The following is a 14,339-nucleotide window of genomic DNA, read 5'->3' as shown; positions in this document are numbered from 1 at the left end:
TGACCCTCGTATTATGGGTCTGCGAGGATGGCAGGCCCTGCACAGAGTTCAGAGTAGCTGTTGTGATCGCTTCTTTCCTCCGGAGCCCAGTGCGTGTGCCCCACCGGTGAGCGCGGCTGACCTTCGCGTCGGCAGGTGAGCGCCCCCTTGGCTCCAGCCGGCCAGTGGCGGGGGAGGGGAGAAGGACGCTGGAGGGGGGAGGGGAGAGGGCGGGGCGGAGCTGCCCGGGACGCTCCCGGCGGCACCGCGCGTCCTGGGCCGCTGCCCGGGAGAGGCGAGGAGGCGGCCGCAGCGGTGGCGCCCACAGGCCGAGCCCTCGGCGCTCTCGGGGGTCCGCCGGTGATTGGTCCAGAGAGGAGGGGCTGGCGGTGGCCAGAACCCGCCGCTCTAGCGGCGGCGTCAGGTGAGGGGGCTAGCCGCAGAGACTCGGGCGTGGCGGCTGCCGCACAGGGAGTCGGAGCCAAACTCGGCGCGGCCTTGCGCGTCCTGGGAGGAAGGGACGCGGAGACACTCGCAGACGACTCGAAGCAGAAGTTGCCCCTGTCGAGTCGCGCCGAGCCTGCCATGCAAGCGACGCCCCCCTGGGTCAGGTCGCCCCTCAGGTGCCCGCCGAGCGCGCGCTCGCGGCCGGATGAGGGCGGGAGCGGGCGCCGAGCCGCGAGTGAAAGCGGCCAGATGAGCGGCGAGGGCGACTACAACTTCAGGCGGGTGGCGATCCGGCGCAAGTCCAACCCCTCCTACCTGCCGCTCGGGACCCCGCGGCCCTGGAGTCGGCCCTCGTCGCACCTGGCTTGGGCCGAGTCGGCCCCGTGCAGGGGCCAGGCCGCGGCAGACGCCCCAGGTAAGCGTCTCGGGAGGTAAGGGTGGGCGGGGGCGTTGTCGCAGGTGAGGGACCGCCTTTGCCCGGCAGGTGCGTCGGGTCGGCAGCAGCCTTGGGAGCCGGCGCCGAGACCTTCCCGGGGGCCCGCGCAGGTCAGCCCAGCCACTGAGCTAATTGTGTCCCTTCCCCCAAAGGTCCTAGGCGGGAGCGCGCCTGGCGCCGCACTACCTGTCCTGGAGGTCACTTACCAGGGAGTTCCGGAAGTGAAGGATAACTTTAAAAAAAATTGGTTAGGAATTAATAAGACCTGTTTTCTACATACTGAGGTTTAAGTTTTTTTCGCTAAATTGCTTCGGACAGACCTTGTGAAGGATTAATACAAGGAATGCGGCAGGCTAGATCCACCCAGGTCCGGCAGACTCGTGTTTGAGTGACTTCGGACCAGCAATCCTGAGTGCTCCAGTTTTCCCTTTTGAAAAAGATGCTTGAGTGTGAAAAACTGCAGGTCTCTCAGAAGGAAACATATGCTTACTATCAAGAAATTGAATTTTATTGTGTTTAGGTGTTAAATTAAGATGATCAGTAATGCGGTATTTTGAATTCTGAATTCTCATTGACTCTTAGTATTGGAAGAAGTCCTCAAACTGACCTATTCCAGCCCACAGTTTTTCTCCTTCTTTTTTTAAAGGCATTCTGTTCTCCCTAGGCAGGCTTGAAGCTATGTAGGACACACCAGGGATTTTTCTCTTGAATTGCGAAACTTTTCTTTAAAATCCCTGCCCCCCGTTTTGCGCTCCTATTGTGCAAAAACCAGAGATGGCTTGTATATAGACTAGTTATGAGGCAGAAACCTTGAGTGGCGGAAATAACAGTTCTTTTATTCACTTACACTGATTTAATTCTCATTAAACAAAGCTGTTACGATGGTTTAAATGTGAAGTATCGGAACTTTAAAATTTTTCTCTGTCCTTGTCCTGAAGCTGTAGTATTCACAGGGCAGAAAAACATGATGGATGATGACTTACAAATTTATAACTACATTAGATAAGGGAAGAAATAATGATGTGAGAAAATATATAAGTGAAAGTCGCTCAGTCGTGTCCGACTCTTTGTGACCCCATGAACTATACATATGCAGTCCATGGAATTCTCCAGGCCATAACACTGGAGTGGGTAGCCTTTTCCTTCTCCAGGGGATCGGTAATTGAATCACAGTGCTTTAGCCCTCAATTTCCTTATCATCAAAGTGAAGACTGGTATCTCTTACAGATTTTGGTGTGCTGCTGCTGCTGCTGCCAAGTCACCTCAGTCGTGTCCGACTCTGTGTGACCCCATAGACGGAAGCCCACCAGGCTCCCCCGTCCCTGAGATTCTCCAGGCAAGAACACTGGAGTGGGTTGCCATTTCCTTCTCCAATGTGTGAAAGTGAAAAGTGAAAGTGAAGTCGCTCAGTCGTGTTCCCTTAGCGACCCCATGGACTGCAGCCTACCAGGCTGCTCCATCCATGGGATTTTCTAGGCAAGAGTACTGGAGTGGCTTGCCATTGCCTTCTCCAGATTTTGGTGTGAGTCACTCTGAAATGAATAGAAGAGGATTTTCTTCCATTTTAAGTGAAAATTCATTAGTTTTGGAGTTACTTATCAATTTTTAAATTGTTTGAGCTACTTGATTTCTTAATCATCAGCAGTTTTCAGTTTATGAGGGTAAAGGGATCCAGTTTCTTTACATCATTATTACTTAAAATTACTGTTACTTAAAATCACATGCTTAGTTTCAAACTCTGAGTCGGTGAACAGAAGATGAATTTTCTCTCCTAGAAGTAGGAGTGTCTGTAAACCGTTTCTACAAGGCAGCTGTGCCTTTAGAAGAGTCCTTTCTTCTTTTCTATTCTCTTTTTTCCTTAGGAGAAAATCCAGAACACTTTTTTTTTTAATTATAAAAAACTTTTATAACCTGCAATAACTTTTATACATCTGTAAGGTTGTCTCAGTATTGTTTAAAAGAACTCAAAAGTTTTTGCTGCTGTTATTTTCAAGGTTGAAAATTAATTACCGTATGGAATAATTGTTTGTCTTTACCATAGTGTAATCTGTAGTATCTGTTGGAGAGTGATCTAATGTTTTGCAAAGTAGTCTGAAACTATTCAGTTTGGTGAGATGAAAACATTTTAGAAATTGCTTCCTTTTTTGAGTCTTATCTGCCTCCCAATTAAGTTTTATCTGCTATCACTATATAAGTAAGATTCTCCCCTCATCAGAAAGTAAACCAGGTTTAAATTTCCAAGAAAGGCCAATTTATTCTGTAGTACCTAGAAAAGTATTTACAAATGAAAACTACAGCATTTAGACCCATTGCATATGTAGTAGATGTCACCCATAATTGAAATGTTACTTTCTCTGTTGAAGAAGGAACAAAAACTGAAAGGTCAAGAAAGTAGAGAGTTCAGTTTAATGATGTTATGTTATATTCTATGATTGTGAAAGCCATTATTTTTAGAATTCTCTGCTTTTTCCTAAAAAAGAAAAAGAAGACAGTCTACAGACTGCATCTTCCATATATATATGAATGGCAATGTCCTCATCCAGATGAGGTAATTAAATTAAGATATAGAGCCCAATTTGAAGTCCTTACACTGCAGTTGTATGAATTGAATCAAGTTTCTTAATTTCTCAGTTTCTTCATCTGGACAGTGGAGATAACAGAACTTTAGATTGTGGGAAGGATAAAGTAAGCTTATATTGATGAATGTCTGACACAAAACAAGCAATACAGCACATAACAAGGAGTCATTATCCATCTGTTTCCCAAAAAAGTCTGGCTCTGGGACTGGCACCTAAGAGACACTGTAATTACTTGTTGGATGAATGAAAATCCTTCTCCTGTGATGTTCATTCTGTTTATTGAGTGCATTTTCTGTACTAAGGACTGTGGTTTGTGATACACATATAAGTATGTATGTGCGTGAATTTATTTCACAACAATTTTAGTAAATAGGGAGTATTATGCTCATTTTCCAGCTAATTAAAGTCCAGAAAGTTTTACTAAACTTGCTTGAAATCTTAAACTAGTACTTGTTTATCTAGTTTCAAATTCAGGTATGCCTGGTATTAAAGGCAGAGCTCTTACCACACTTCACATAAAGCATGTAACTCCATTATGGTAAAAACATATATTTAAAGGTATATTTTATGCACACAGTAGAATGAAAATTTTCTTATTTTGTGTGTGTGCATGTGTTTTTGTTTTTGGTCCAGCTTTTTTTCTGTTTTCCCTTTTTTCTTTTCCATAGTCTGAATATCCAAAGCCCTTGGGGTTGAGGGAGAGTTTATCTATTGAATATCATTGAAGGTAGCTTATCTCCTCAGTTATTCGTTAATTTTATGAGAATCTTGAAGAATCTTTATTGAAGATGATTTTCTGTAGAAAATATATTTGCTTCTACTTCCAACCATAGCCACTTTGATTAGCCAAGCATTTCTCCGAAATCTAGCTCAGGTTTGCTGAGGGAAAATCAGCATTGTTGTCATTAATTTTTCCACTTAGGTTTGGTGTAGGTTTACAGACTTCTCTTGGATGGAAGGCAGATTTTTCCTGGAAGTATAAGTGGCTCAGTCTTGTCTGACTCTTTGCAACCCCATGGACTATCATGGCCAGAATAATGGAGTGCCTAGCCTGTTCCCTTCTCCAGGGGATCTTCCCAACCCAGGGATCGAAGCCAGGTCTCCTGCATTGCGGGCGGATTCTTTACCAGCTGAGCCACCAGGGAAGCCCAAGAATACTGGAGTGGGTAGCCTATCCCTTCTCCAGGAGATCTTCCCGACTCCAGAATCAAACCAGGGTCTCCTGCATTGCAGGCGGATTCTTTACCAGCTGAGCAATCAGGGAAGCCGTAGGCCATTCTTTTTTCCAAGGTGTAACTCCTTCAGTGTGGGTTCCAGATTCAGTCCCTTTCTAGTTTCACAAGCTCAAGACCCATGTCCTATCCTTCCAGAGTGGAAGTTCCTAGGCTCTAGGTTCTACCACCTAGGTTTAGGCTTATTGGTTTTTTTTTCTTTTTTACTCTTGTCCTTAGGAATCTCCTTTGTTTTCTTATGATTTCAGCAATGCATTTAAAAGTATATCTGTTGTAATTTATTCAGCATCTGTGTCCTTTGTGGTCAAGGGCTTTCCACACTATTTGATGTGCAGACTTCCTATAAGTAGATTTCCTTTTTCCAGTTCTCACCCTTGTTAGGATGGAGGGCAGATTTTTCCTGAAAGTGAAAGTGGCTCAGTCATGTCCGACTCTTTGCAACCCCATGGACTGTAGAGTCTATGGATTTCTCCAGGCCAGAATACTGGAGTGGGTAGCCTATTTCCTTCTCCAGGGCATCTTCCCAACCCAGGGGTCTTTTTTCAACATATACTCCAATATCCTGTGCACTTTTTGAAGACTAATTTTACCTTTGTTGGAAAAGGAGGGATGAAGATTCAGGTTATAGCAGTAAGAGTAATTGTAGGCTTCTCAGGTGGCTCAGCAGTAAAGAATCTGCCTTCAATGAAGGAGACACAGGTTCCATCCCTGGGTTAGGTCCCCTAGAGAAGGAAATGGCAACCCACTCCGCTATTCTTGCCTAGGAAAATCCCATGGACAGAAGAGCCCGGCAGGCTACAGTCCATGGCATCGCAAAAGAGTTGGACATGACTTAGGGACTAAACAAAACAGTAAGAGTAATTGTTTTTATTGAATGCTGGTTGTGAACCAGGACTGTTTGTGTTTTACTTATTCTTATGACAGCACTGCAAGATAGATGGTATTTTAGAGGAAAGGAAAAACCAAGTTTCAGTGCTCTACAACCAGTCTAATCTTCTGAGAGAATTTGAACCAGGTCTCTCTGATTCCAGTACTCACATGCTTATAATACTAGTTCTTAAGGTTTCTCAGGGCTTTGGAGGCAAAGTGCAGTTGCAAGTACTGTGTTTCACATATGTTAGGGTTAATGTTATTTGTAGCAATAATGAATGCATATTAAATTTGAAACAATGATCTAAGCAAACTATCTAAAGGTTTATAATAAAGTGGTGATGGTGATCTTATCAGTTATTCTTCAGTTCAGTTCAGTTCAGTTCAGTCGCTCAGTCATGTACGACTCTCCGCGACCCCATGAACCACAGCACGCCAGGCCTCCCTGTCCATCACCAACTCCCGGAGTACACTCAAACTCATGTCCACAGAGTCGGTGATGCCATCCAGCCATCTCATTCTCCGTCGTCCCCTTCTCCTCCCGCCCCCAACCTTTCCCAGCATCAGAGTCTTTTCCAGTGAGTCAACTCGTCGCATGAGGTGGCCAAAGTATTGCAGCTTCAGCTTTAGCATCAGTCCCTCCAATGAACATACAGGATTGATCTCCTTTAGAATGGACTGGTTGGATCTCCTTGCAGTATAAGGGACTCTCAAGAGTCTTCTCTAACACCACAGTTCAAAAGCATCGATTCTTCGGCGATCAGCCTTCTTCACAGTCCAACTCTCACATCCATACATGACCACGGGAAAAACCATTGCCTTGACTAGACGGACCTTGGTTGGCAAAGTAATGTCTCTGCTTTTTAATATACTATCAAGGTTGGTCATAACTTTCCTTCCTGCTTAAGACTGACTTTGAAATAAGAAAAGTCCTTCAGAGGAACAGGAACCAGGAAGAGTTTTCTTATTTCTTGGAAGGCCAAGAGCAGTTTAGAGTAGTCAGTTGTCTTTCAGTGAGTAGCCGCATAAACTTGTGAACCTAGGAATGTTGAGATTTTTGCTTGCATTCCTTTCCTCTACTGAGAAAAACTTAGGGTCATGGATCTAACTGGTAACAGAGAAGACAACCTGGACCTATTGGGGTAGGAATTAGAGATTGGCTCAAGGCCGTTACTTCTGTGCTTCTTGGGCATGTGGATTCGGTCTTAGTATAGTTAGGGTTTTATAAGCAATGGCACCCCACTCCAGTACTCTTGCCTGGAAAATCCCATGGATGGAGGAACCTGGTAGGCTGCAGTCCATGGGGTCGCTAAGAGTCGGACATGACTGAGCGACTTCACTTTTCAGTTTCCTTTATTGTATTTCAAAAATACCTTTTATTTTGTCTTTTTTTTCCCACACAGATTGAAGGTTTGTGGCAACCCTGTGTCAAGCAAGTCTTTTGGCACTTTTTCCCTACAGCATTGCTCACTTTGTGTATCTGTGTCACATTTTGATAATTTTTGTGATACTTCAAACATTTTCATTATTATTATATTTGTTATGGTGATTTGTGAACAGTGATATATTTGATGTGACTGTTGTATTTGTTTGGGGGCACCATGAACCTCATCCATAAAGACTATAAATGCATATGTTCTAACTGCTTCACCAACTGGGCTTTCCCCTGTCTCTGTCCATCTCCATGGGCCTCCCTATTTCCTGACACACAGTACTGAAATTTGGCCATTTAATAACCCTACAGTGGCCTCTAAGCATTCAAGTGAAAGGAAGAGTCACATGCCTCTCACTTTGAATCAAAAGCTAGATATAATTAGTGAGGAAAGCATATTGAAAGCCAAGATAGGCTGAAAGACAGGCCCTTGTGCCAGTTTTGAATGCAAAAGGAAACTTCTTGAAATCAAGTGAGTCTTAACTTCAGTGAACACTCATGGTAAGAAAGCAAAGCAATCTTACTGCTGATATAGAGAAAGTTGTAATGGTCTGGAGAGAAGTTCAAGTCAGTCCCAACAATGCCTTTAGCCAAAGCCTAATCCAGAGCAAGGCCCTAACTCTCCTTAGTTCAGTTAAGACCAAGAGAGGTGAGTAAACTGTAGAAGAAAAGTTGAAAGCAAACAGAGGTTGGTTCATGATGTTTAAGAGAAGAAGTCATCTTCATAACATAAAAGTATAAGGTGAAATAGCAAGGATAACATAGAAACTGCAGCAACTTACCAGAAGATCTATCTCAGATAATTAATGAGGGTGGCTACACTAAACAACAGATTGTCAATGTAGGTGAAACAGCCTTCACTGTAGGAAGGTGCCATCTAAGACTCTCATAGCTAGAGAGAAGTCAGTGCCTGGCTTCAAATCTTCGAAGGACAGGCTGACCCTCTTGCTAGGGGCTAATACAACTGGTTACTTGAAGTTGAAGCCATTGCTCATACCATTCTGAAAATCCTATCACTCTTTAGAATTATACTATATCTACTCAGTCTGGGCTTTATAAATAGAACAACAAAGCCTGGATGACAGAACATCCATTTACAACAATGATTTACTGAATATTTTAAGCCCTACTTCTTAGAAATAAAGATTCCTTTCAAAATATTACTGCTCATTGACAGTGCACCTGGTCACTCAAGAGTTCTGATGGAAGCAGAGTACGAACTGTGGCAGCCGGAGTCATGGCAGGACAGGCATTTAGAAAGTTTCTTCCCCTGTTTGATCGAGTATTAGTTGAAAGAAGTGCAGCCGAAACTGTAACCAAAGAAAGCATTATGCTTCCAGAAAAATCACAAGGAAAAATATTGCAAGCAATGGTGGTAGCTGTTGGATCAGGCTCTAAAGGAAAGGGTGGAGAGATTCAATCAGTTAGTGTGAAAGTTGGGAGATAAAGTTTTTCCAGAATATGGAGGCACCAAAGTAGTTCTAGACGACAAAGATTATTTCTTATTTAGAGATGGTGACATTCTTGGGAAATATGTCGACTGAAATAAGTCACTATTGAAATGGCATCATGCGAAGCCGCCCATTCCATTGAAGTTCTGAAATCTTTCATCATGTAAATAATTTCCATGTTTCTCTTTTATAATAAACTAACAGCATCCAACTCTCACATCCATACATGACCACAGGAAAAGGTGATCGCCGGAGAATTGATGCTTTTGAACTGTGGTGCTGGAGAAGACTCTTGAGAGTCCCTTGGACTGCAAGGAGATCCAACCAGTCCATTCTAGAGGAGATCAGTCCTGGGTGTTCATTGGAAGGACTGATGCTAAAACTGAAACTCCAATACTTTGGCCACCTCATGCAATGAGTTGACTCACTGGAAAAGACTCTGATGCTGGGAGGGATTGGGGGTGGGAGGAGACGGGGACGACAGAGAATGAGATGGCTGGATGGCATCACCAACTCGATGGACATGAGTTTGAGTGAACTCCGGGAGTTGGTGATGGACAGGGAGGCCTGGCGTGCTGTGATTCATGGGGTCACAAAGAGTCGGACATGACTGAGAGACTGAACTGAACTGAACTGAACAATATCCAAGCTAATGACAAAAAAAAAAAAAAAGAGCTCTGATGGAGATGTTTATGTTGTTTTCATGTCTGCTAACACAGCATCCATTCTGCAGTCCATGGATCAAGGAGTCATTATTTCTTCTTCTTCTTCCTAAAGTTAGTTAATTAATTTGGCTACACCTTTGCAGCTTGTGGGATCTTAGTTCCCTAACCAGGGATTGAATCCATGCCCTCAGCAGTGAAAGTACCTAGTCCTCACCAGTGGACTACCAGGGAATTCCTATTTGCTTCTTTTTAAATCTCTTTTCTTGGTCCTGATTTTCGTACTTCACTGTATCTACAAGTTTATTCCTTTGACTAGCTCATTTTTGTCCTTTCTCTCTTCCAGCATTCCCATTTTCTCTTTCACATTATTTCCTGCCTCCTCTATTCTTTGGTGGTGTCATCCACTCCCTGGTCTTCTTTTTCTTCATCTGTGTTGTTGCTGTTTAATTGCTAAGTCTTGTCCGACTCTTTTGCAACCCCGTGGACTGTAGCCCACCAGGCTCCTCTTTCCATGGGATTCTTCAGGCAAGAATACTGGAGTGGGTTGCCATTTCTTTCTCCAGGGGATCTTCTTGACCCAGGGATGGAACCCACATCTGCTGCTTGGCAGGTTGATTCTTTACTACTGAACCACCCTGGCTGAATAAATGTAAATATCCTGAGGGCACCAAACTGCAACTCCTTTTTCTGCTGCAGTCTAGCCCCTCCTCCAGACTTTCTTAGAGGTATTATTAACCTGGCTTTTCCAGACTTCAAAGTTTATTTTAAATCTACTCTTTCCTCTTATCTACTTGCCACCCAGTCAACCACCAGTTGTTATTGAGTCTCCATGTCATGATGGTGACCTTTGTCTTATTTCAGGCTGCTTCTCTCTCCATTTTACATTAGTGCCCCCAGCTCCCAATTAATTTTTTTAAATCTGAGTATTAGTCATATTCTTCCCATAGCCAAAAACTTTCTATGGGTCCTAACTGTCTGTTATTGATGTTTATAATGGAATACTCTATATTCAAAACTGATCACTTTAGTGACTGGTTGGTTAAACCTTTACCAGTAACCTTTTGGTATAGAGATGGACCTTTTGAAATTCATGCAAATGTTTAATCTTATTTGAATTATTAAACCCAGAATAGTCATGCATTAGGCACACACTTTAGGAGTTGTGAATGTGCGTGTTTTCAGGAATAAATTTGTCATTGTTTGTAAAGTATCATCTAGAATTAACTTGTCCTTGGAGTACAAGTTAATAGTGAGTGGAATTAGCACGAGCAAGTACTCTGAGAGCGCATAATCAATTTTATATTTTTGCCTCACTTATGCAGGAATAGAGTGCACAGAAACCGAGTCGCTGTGCCTGTCTCACACACATACCTGTTCACTGAAATTAAGCTGTCAACTTCACCAGCTGCAGCATCTGCAGAAACCAGGGAGCTGCTTCCATTCCGGGGACTGCACTGAGTCGCAGTGAAGCCTTGCTGCAGAGAAGTATCCAGCCTGCTCTGCAAGGCTGGGTGGTTCTCTGGGGCCTCTGGCAGATATTGTGTTAGGCCACGTGTTAATAGTAGCCTTTAAAAGTGCTATGACTATAACATATATTATTTTATTTTTAAAACGTAGTGTTAATGAGTACATTAGGAGGCCAAAAAGTCAGGATGTAGAACCACATAAATTATATGATACCTCAACTGAAGAATACTGAGCCGTTATTATAATTTCAAGTGCAGTGTTGTATGTGTGGGAGGTTATCAAGTTACGGACAAATTTAATTAAAATTAATTACTAAAAGCCATTTGTAGAAAATTACAGCTTTTAAACAGAGTCATCTTTACTTCCTCTGTAGAAAATTGACTAATGAAATATTTTTTTCCCCTAAAACACGCTATCTTAATGCTGTCAGATTGATGATGTACCAGTATTCATAAGTGGTATTGGGAATCCAGAGATGAATAAGACAAATGCCTTGACCTAGACAAATTCCTAGACAAATTTCCATCCTAGAAGGGGGGAAATGATGTATAATAAACACCAGGGCATAAGGTCACGTTAGGTATAAGAGTAGAGATCAGAGTGGTCATATTACAGAGGAAGGCACATTTTTGATTGTGTTGCATCCATACTTTGTGGAAGACTACACCTCTGACTCGTGCCTTTGAAGTCACCCGTGAGCCTGTGTGCTGGCTCATGCTGATTGGAGCACCTTCCTGCTGACACAAGCTGGAAATCCATAGCAAGTTGGAAAAACAAATCTACCCACAGGTTTCTGTTCAGACCCATAAGCCAATTAATTCTATTAGTATTTCTGTGTTCTCTTTTCAGATCTATATATCCTTCATTAGAAATTTTGCCTCTTAAGATCCCACTAAAGCTGGATCTTTTGGCTCTTCAAGAAGTATTTCAGTGTTTACTCTGGACAGCCAGTTGTGTTGGGGCCTAGAAATCACCGTGAGAAGACACTATAGTGGTTTACAAGACTCTGGGCTCTGCAGTTAAATTGACTGGGTTTGGATTCTTCTCTAGTAATTAACTGGGTGACTTGGAATTCTTTTTGACTCAGTTTCCTAATCTATAAAATGGTAGTAACATATATTACCTACATCATGGAGTTGTTGGAAGAATAAAACAGATTTTTAAAGGGCTTAGAACAGTGCTTGGGAAATTTCAAATAATAGCTTCTTTGGTATTTTTGTTGGGATTAACACAAATCTACCCTCAGTCTGGGTTCTTTTTGCATTTTATGTGTATCTGATCTAGCACTGTCTCCCTTTATGTGATTGGTTGTTTACACTTGTACCAATAGAGTACAAGTTACTGCCCAAAATATAAGCTCTTCTAGGCACGTATCTTCCCACCCTCTTTATCCACTTCCTGCTTAGCCCTCTGCTCCCCTTTGTTCTTATTCAGTTGCTTAGTCCGGTCCACCTCTTTGCGACCCCATGAAGTGCAAGACGCCAGGCTTCCTTTTCCTTCACCTTCTCCAGGAGTTTGCTCAGACTCCTGTCCATTAAGTCCATGATGTTACCCAACCATCTCATCCTCTGCCACCTCTTCTCTTCTTACCCTCAATCTTTCCAGCATCAAGGTCTTTTCCAGTGAGTCAGCTCTTCACATCAGGTGGCCAAAGTATTGGAGCTTCAGCTTCAGCATCAGTCCTTCCAGTGAATGTTCAAGGTTGAATTCCTTTAGGATTGACTGGTTTGATCTCCTTGCTGTCCAAGGGACTCTCAAGAGTCTTCTCCAGCACCACAGTTTGAAAGCATCAATTCTTTGGTACTCAGCCTTCTTTATTGTCCATATCTCACATCCGTACATGACTACTGGAAAAACCATAGCTTCGACTGTATGGACCTTTGTCGGTGAAGTGATGTCTCTGTTTTTTAATATGGTGTCTAGGTTTGTCATAGCTTTTCTTCCAGGGAGCAAGCATCTTAATTTCATAGCTGCAGTCACCATCTGCAGTGATTTTGTAGCCCCCCAAAATAAAGTCTCTCACTGTTTCCACTTTTTCACTTCTATTTGTCATGAAGTGACATGATGCTGGATGCCGTGATCTTCGTTTTTTTAAATGTTGGGTTTTAAAGAAGCCTTTTCACTCTCCTCTTTCACTTTCATCAAGAGGTTCTTTAATTCCTCTTCTCTTTCTGCCACAAGGGTGGTGTCATCTGCATATCTGAGGTTATTGATATTTCTCCCGGCAATCTTGATACCAGCTTGTGCTTCATCCAACCCGGCATTTTGCATGATGTACTCTGCATATAAGTTAAACAAGCAAGGTGACAATATACAGCCTTGATGTACTCCTTTCGCTATTTGGAACCAGTCCATTGTTCCATGTCCAGTTCTAACTGTTGCTTCTTGACCTGCATACAGATTTCTCAGGAGGCAGGTAAGGTGGTCTGGTATTCCCATCTCTTGAAGAATTTTCCACAGCTTGTTGTGATCCACACAGTCAAAGGCTTTAGTGTAGTCAGTGAAGCAGAAATAAATGTTTTTCTGTAGCTCTCTTGCTTTTTCTGTGATCCAATGGATATTGGCAATTTGATATCTGCCTTTTTAAAATCCTTTTTAAAGCTTTTCTAAATCCAGGTTGAACATCTGGAGTTTCTCGGGTCACATACTGTTGAAGCCTATCTTGGAGAATTTTGAGCATTATTTTGCTAGTGTGTGAGATGGGTGCAGTTGTGTGGTAGTTTGATGATTCTTTGGCATTGCCTTTCTTTGGGATTGGAATGAAAACTGACCTTTTCCGGTCCTGTGGCTACTGCTGAGTTTTCCAAGTGGCAGAATAGAAGGACATGTGCTCCTCTTCTCCTGTGAGAACTCCAAAATTGCAACTAACCATTGAACAACCATTGACAGGAGGATGTTGGATCCTGCCGAAAAAAGTTACCCCACATCTAAGGGCAAAGGAGAAGCCCCAACAAGACAATTCAGTTCAGTTCAGTTCAGTTGCTCAGTCGTGTCCGACTCTCTGCGACCCCATGAATCACAGCACGCCAGGCCTCCCTATCCATCACCAACTCCTGGAGTACACTCAAACTCATGTCCACAGAGTCGGTGATGCCTTCCAGCCATCTCATTCTCTGTCGTCCCCTTCTCCTCCCGCCCCCAACCTTTCCCAGCATCAGAGTCTTTTCCAGTGAGTCAACTCGTTGCATGAGGTGGCCAAAGTATTGAAGTTGCAGCTTTAGCATCAGTCCTTCCAATGAACACCCAGGATTGATCTCCTCTAGAATGGACTGGTTGGATCTCCTTGCAGTATAAGGGACCCTCGAGTCTTCTCCAACACCACAGTTCAAAAGCATCGATTCTTCGCGAAGAATCAAACCTCATGCCCACCAGAGATACTCTGAGGGCTCAAACAAAACCTTGTGCACACCAGGACCCAGGGGCCCCACAAGAGACTGAGCCAGACCTGCCTTTGAGTGTTTGAGTGTCTCCTTCTTAGGTACAGGTCAGCAGTGGCCTGTGACAGGGACGGGGCTCTCACTGCAACAGACCTGGGAGGCACGGCGTGTGAGCCCTACCATAGAGCCACTGAGCAGACAACCCACAAACTGGCAAACAGTTATACCAGAGAAGTTCTTGCACTGTTGCAAAAGTTCTGGGGCCCACAAGAGATTTCCCAACCTGGTGATCTGGCAAAGGGACTGAGAACCTCTAGGGAATTTGACTTTGAAGGCCAGTGGGATTTGATTACAGAACTTCCACAGGACTGGGGAAACAGACTCCTGGAGATCAGAAACAAAAC

General features: G+C 43.4%; 1 protein-coding gene and 1 pseudogene across 4 annotated transcripts in view; both read left to right on the top strand.

The window, feature by feature from the left end:
- The first annotated feature begins 234 nt into the window (after positions 1-234).
- Positions 235-14,339, top strand: part of FGD4 (FYVE, RhoGEF and PH domain containing 4) — a 240,138-nt gene continuing 226,033 nt past the window's right edge. For 2 of the 4 annotated variants that reach the window (XM_088837234.1, XM_088837228.1), the window contains exon 1: positions 235-841. In XM_088837234.1, coding sequence (XP_088693360.1) covers positions 565-841 — 277 coding nt within the window. In that variant the 5' untranslated portion in view covers positions 235-564. The remainder of the gene's footprint in view (positions 842-14,339) is intronic. The other 2 variants (XM_088837232.1, XM_055395541.2) reach the window with 2 other exon arrangements.
- Positions 5,946-8,823, top strand: LOC148777666 (10 kDa heat shock protein, mitochondrial pseudogene; annotated as a pseudogene).

This window comes from Moschus berezovskii, chromosome 6 (genome assembly GCF_049115385.1).
Source record: "Moschus berezovskii isolate FMDL1 chromosome 6, NW_MosBer_1.0, whole genome shotgun sequence".
NCBI lineage: Eukaryota > Metazoa > Chordata > Mammalia > Artiodactyla > Moschidae > Moschus > Moschus berezovskii.
The sequence above is the reverse complement of the archived record's forward strand: the minus strand, read 5'-3'. Positions and strand labels throughout refer to the sequence as shown.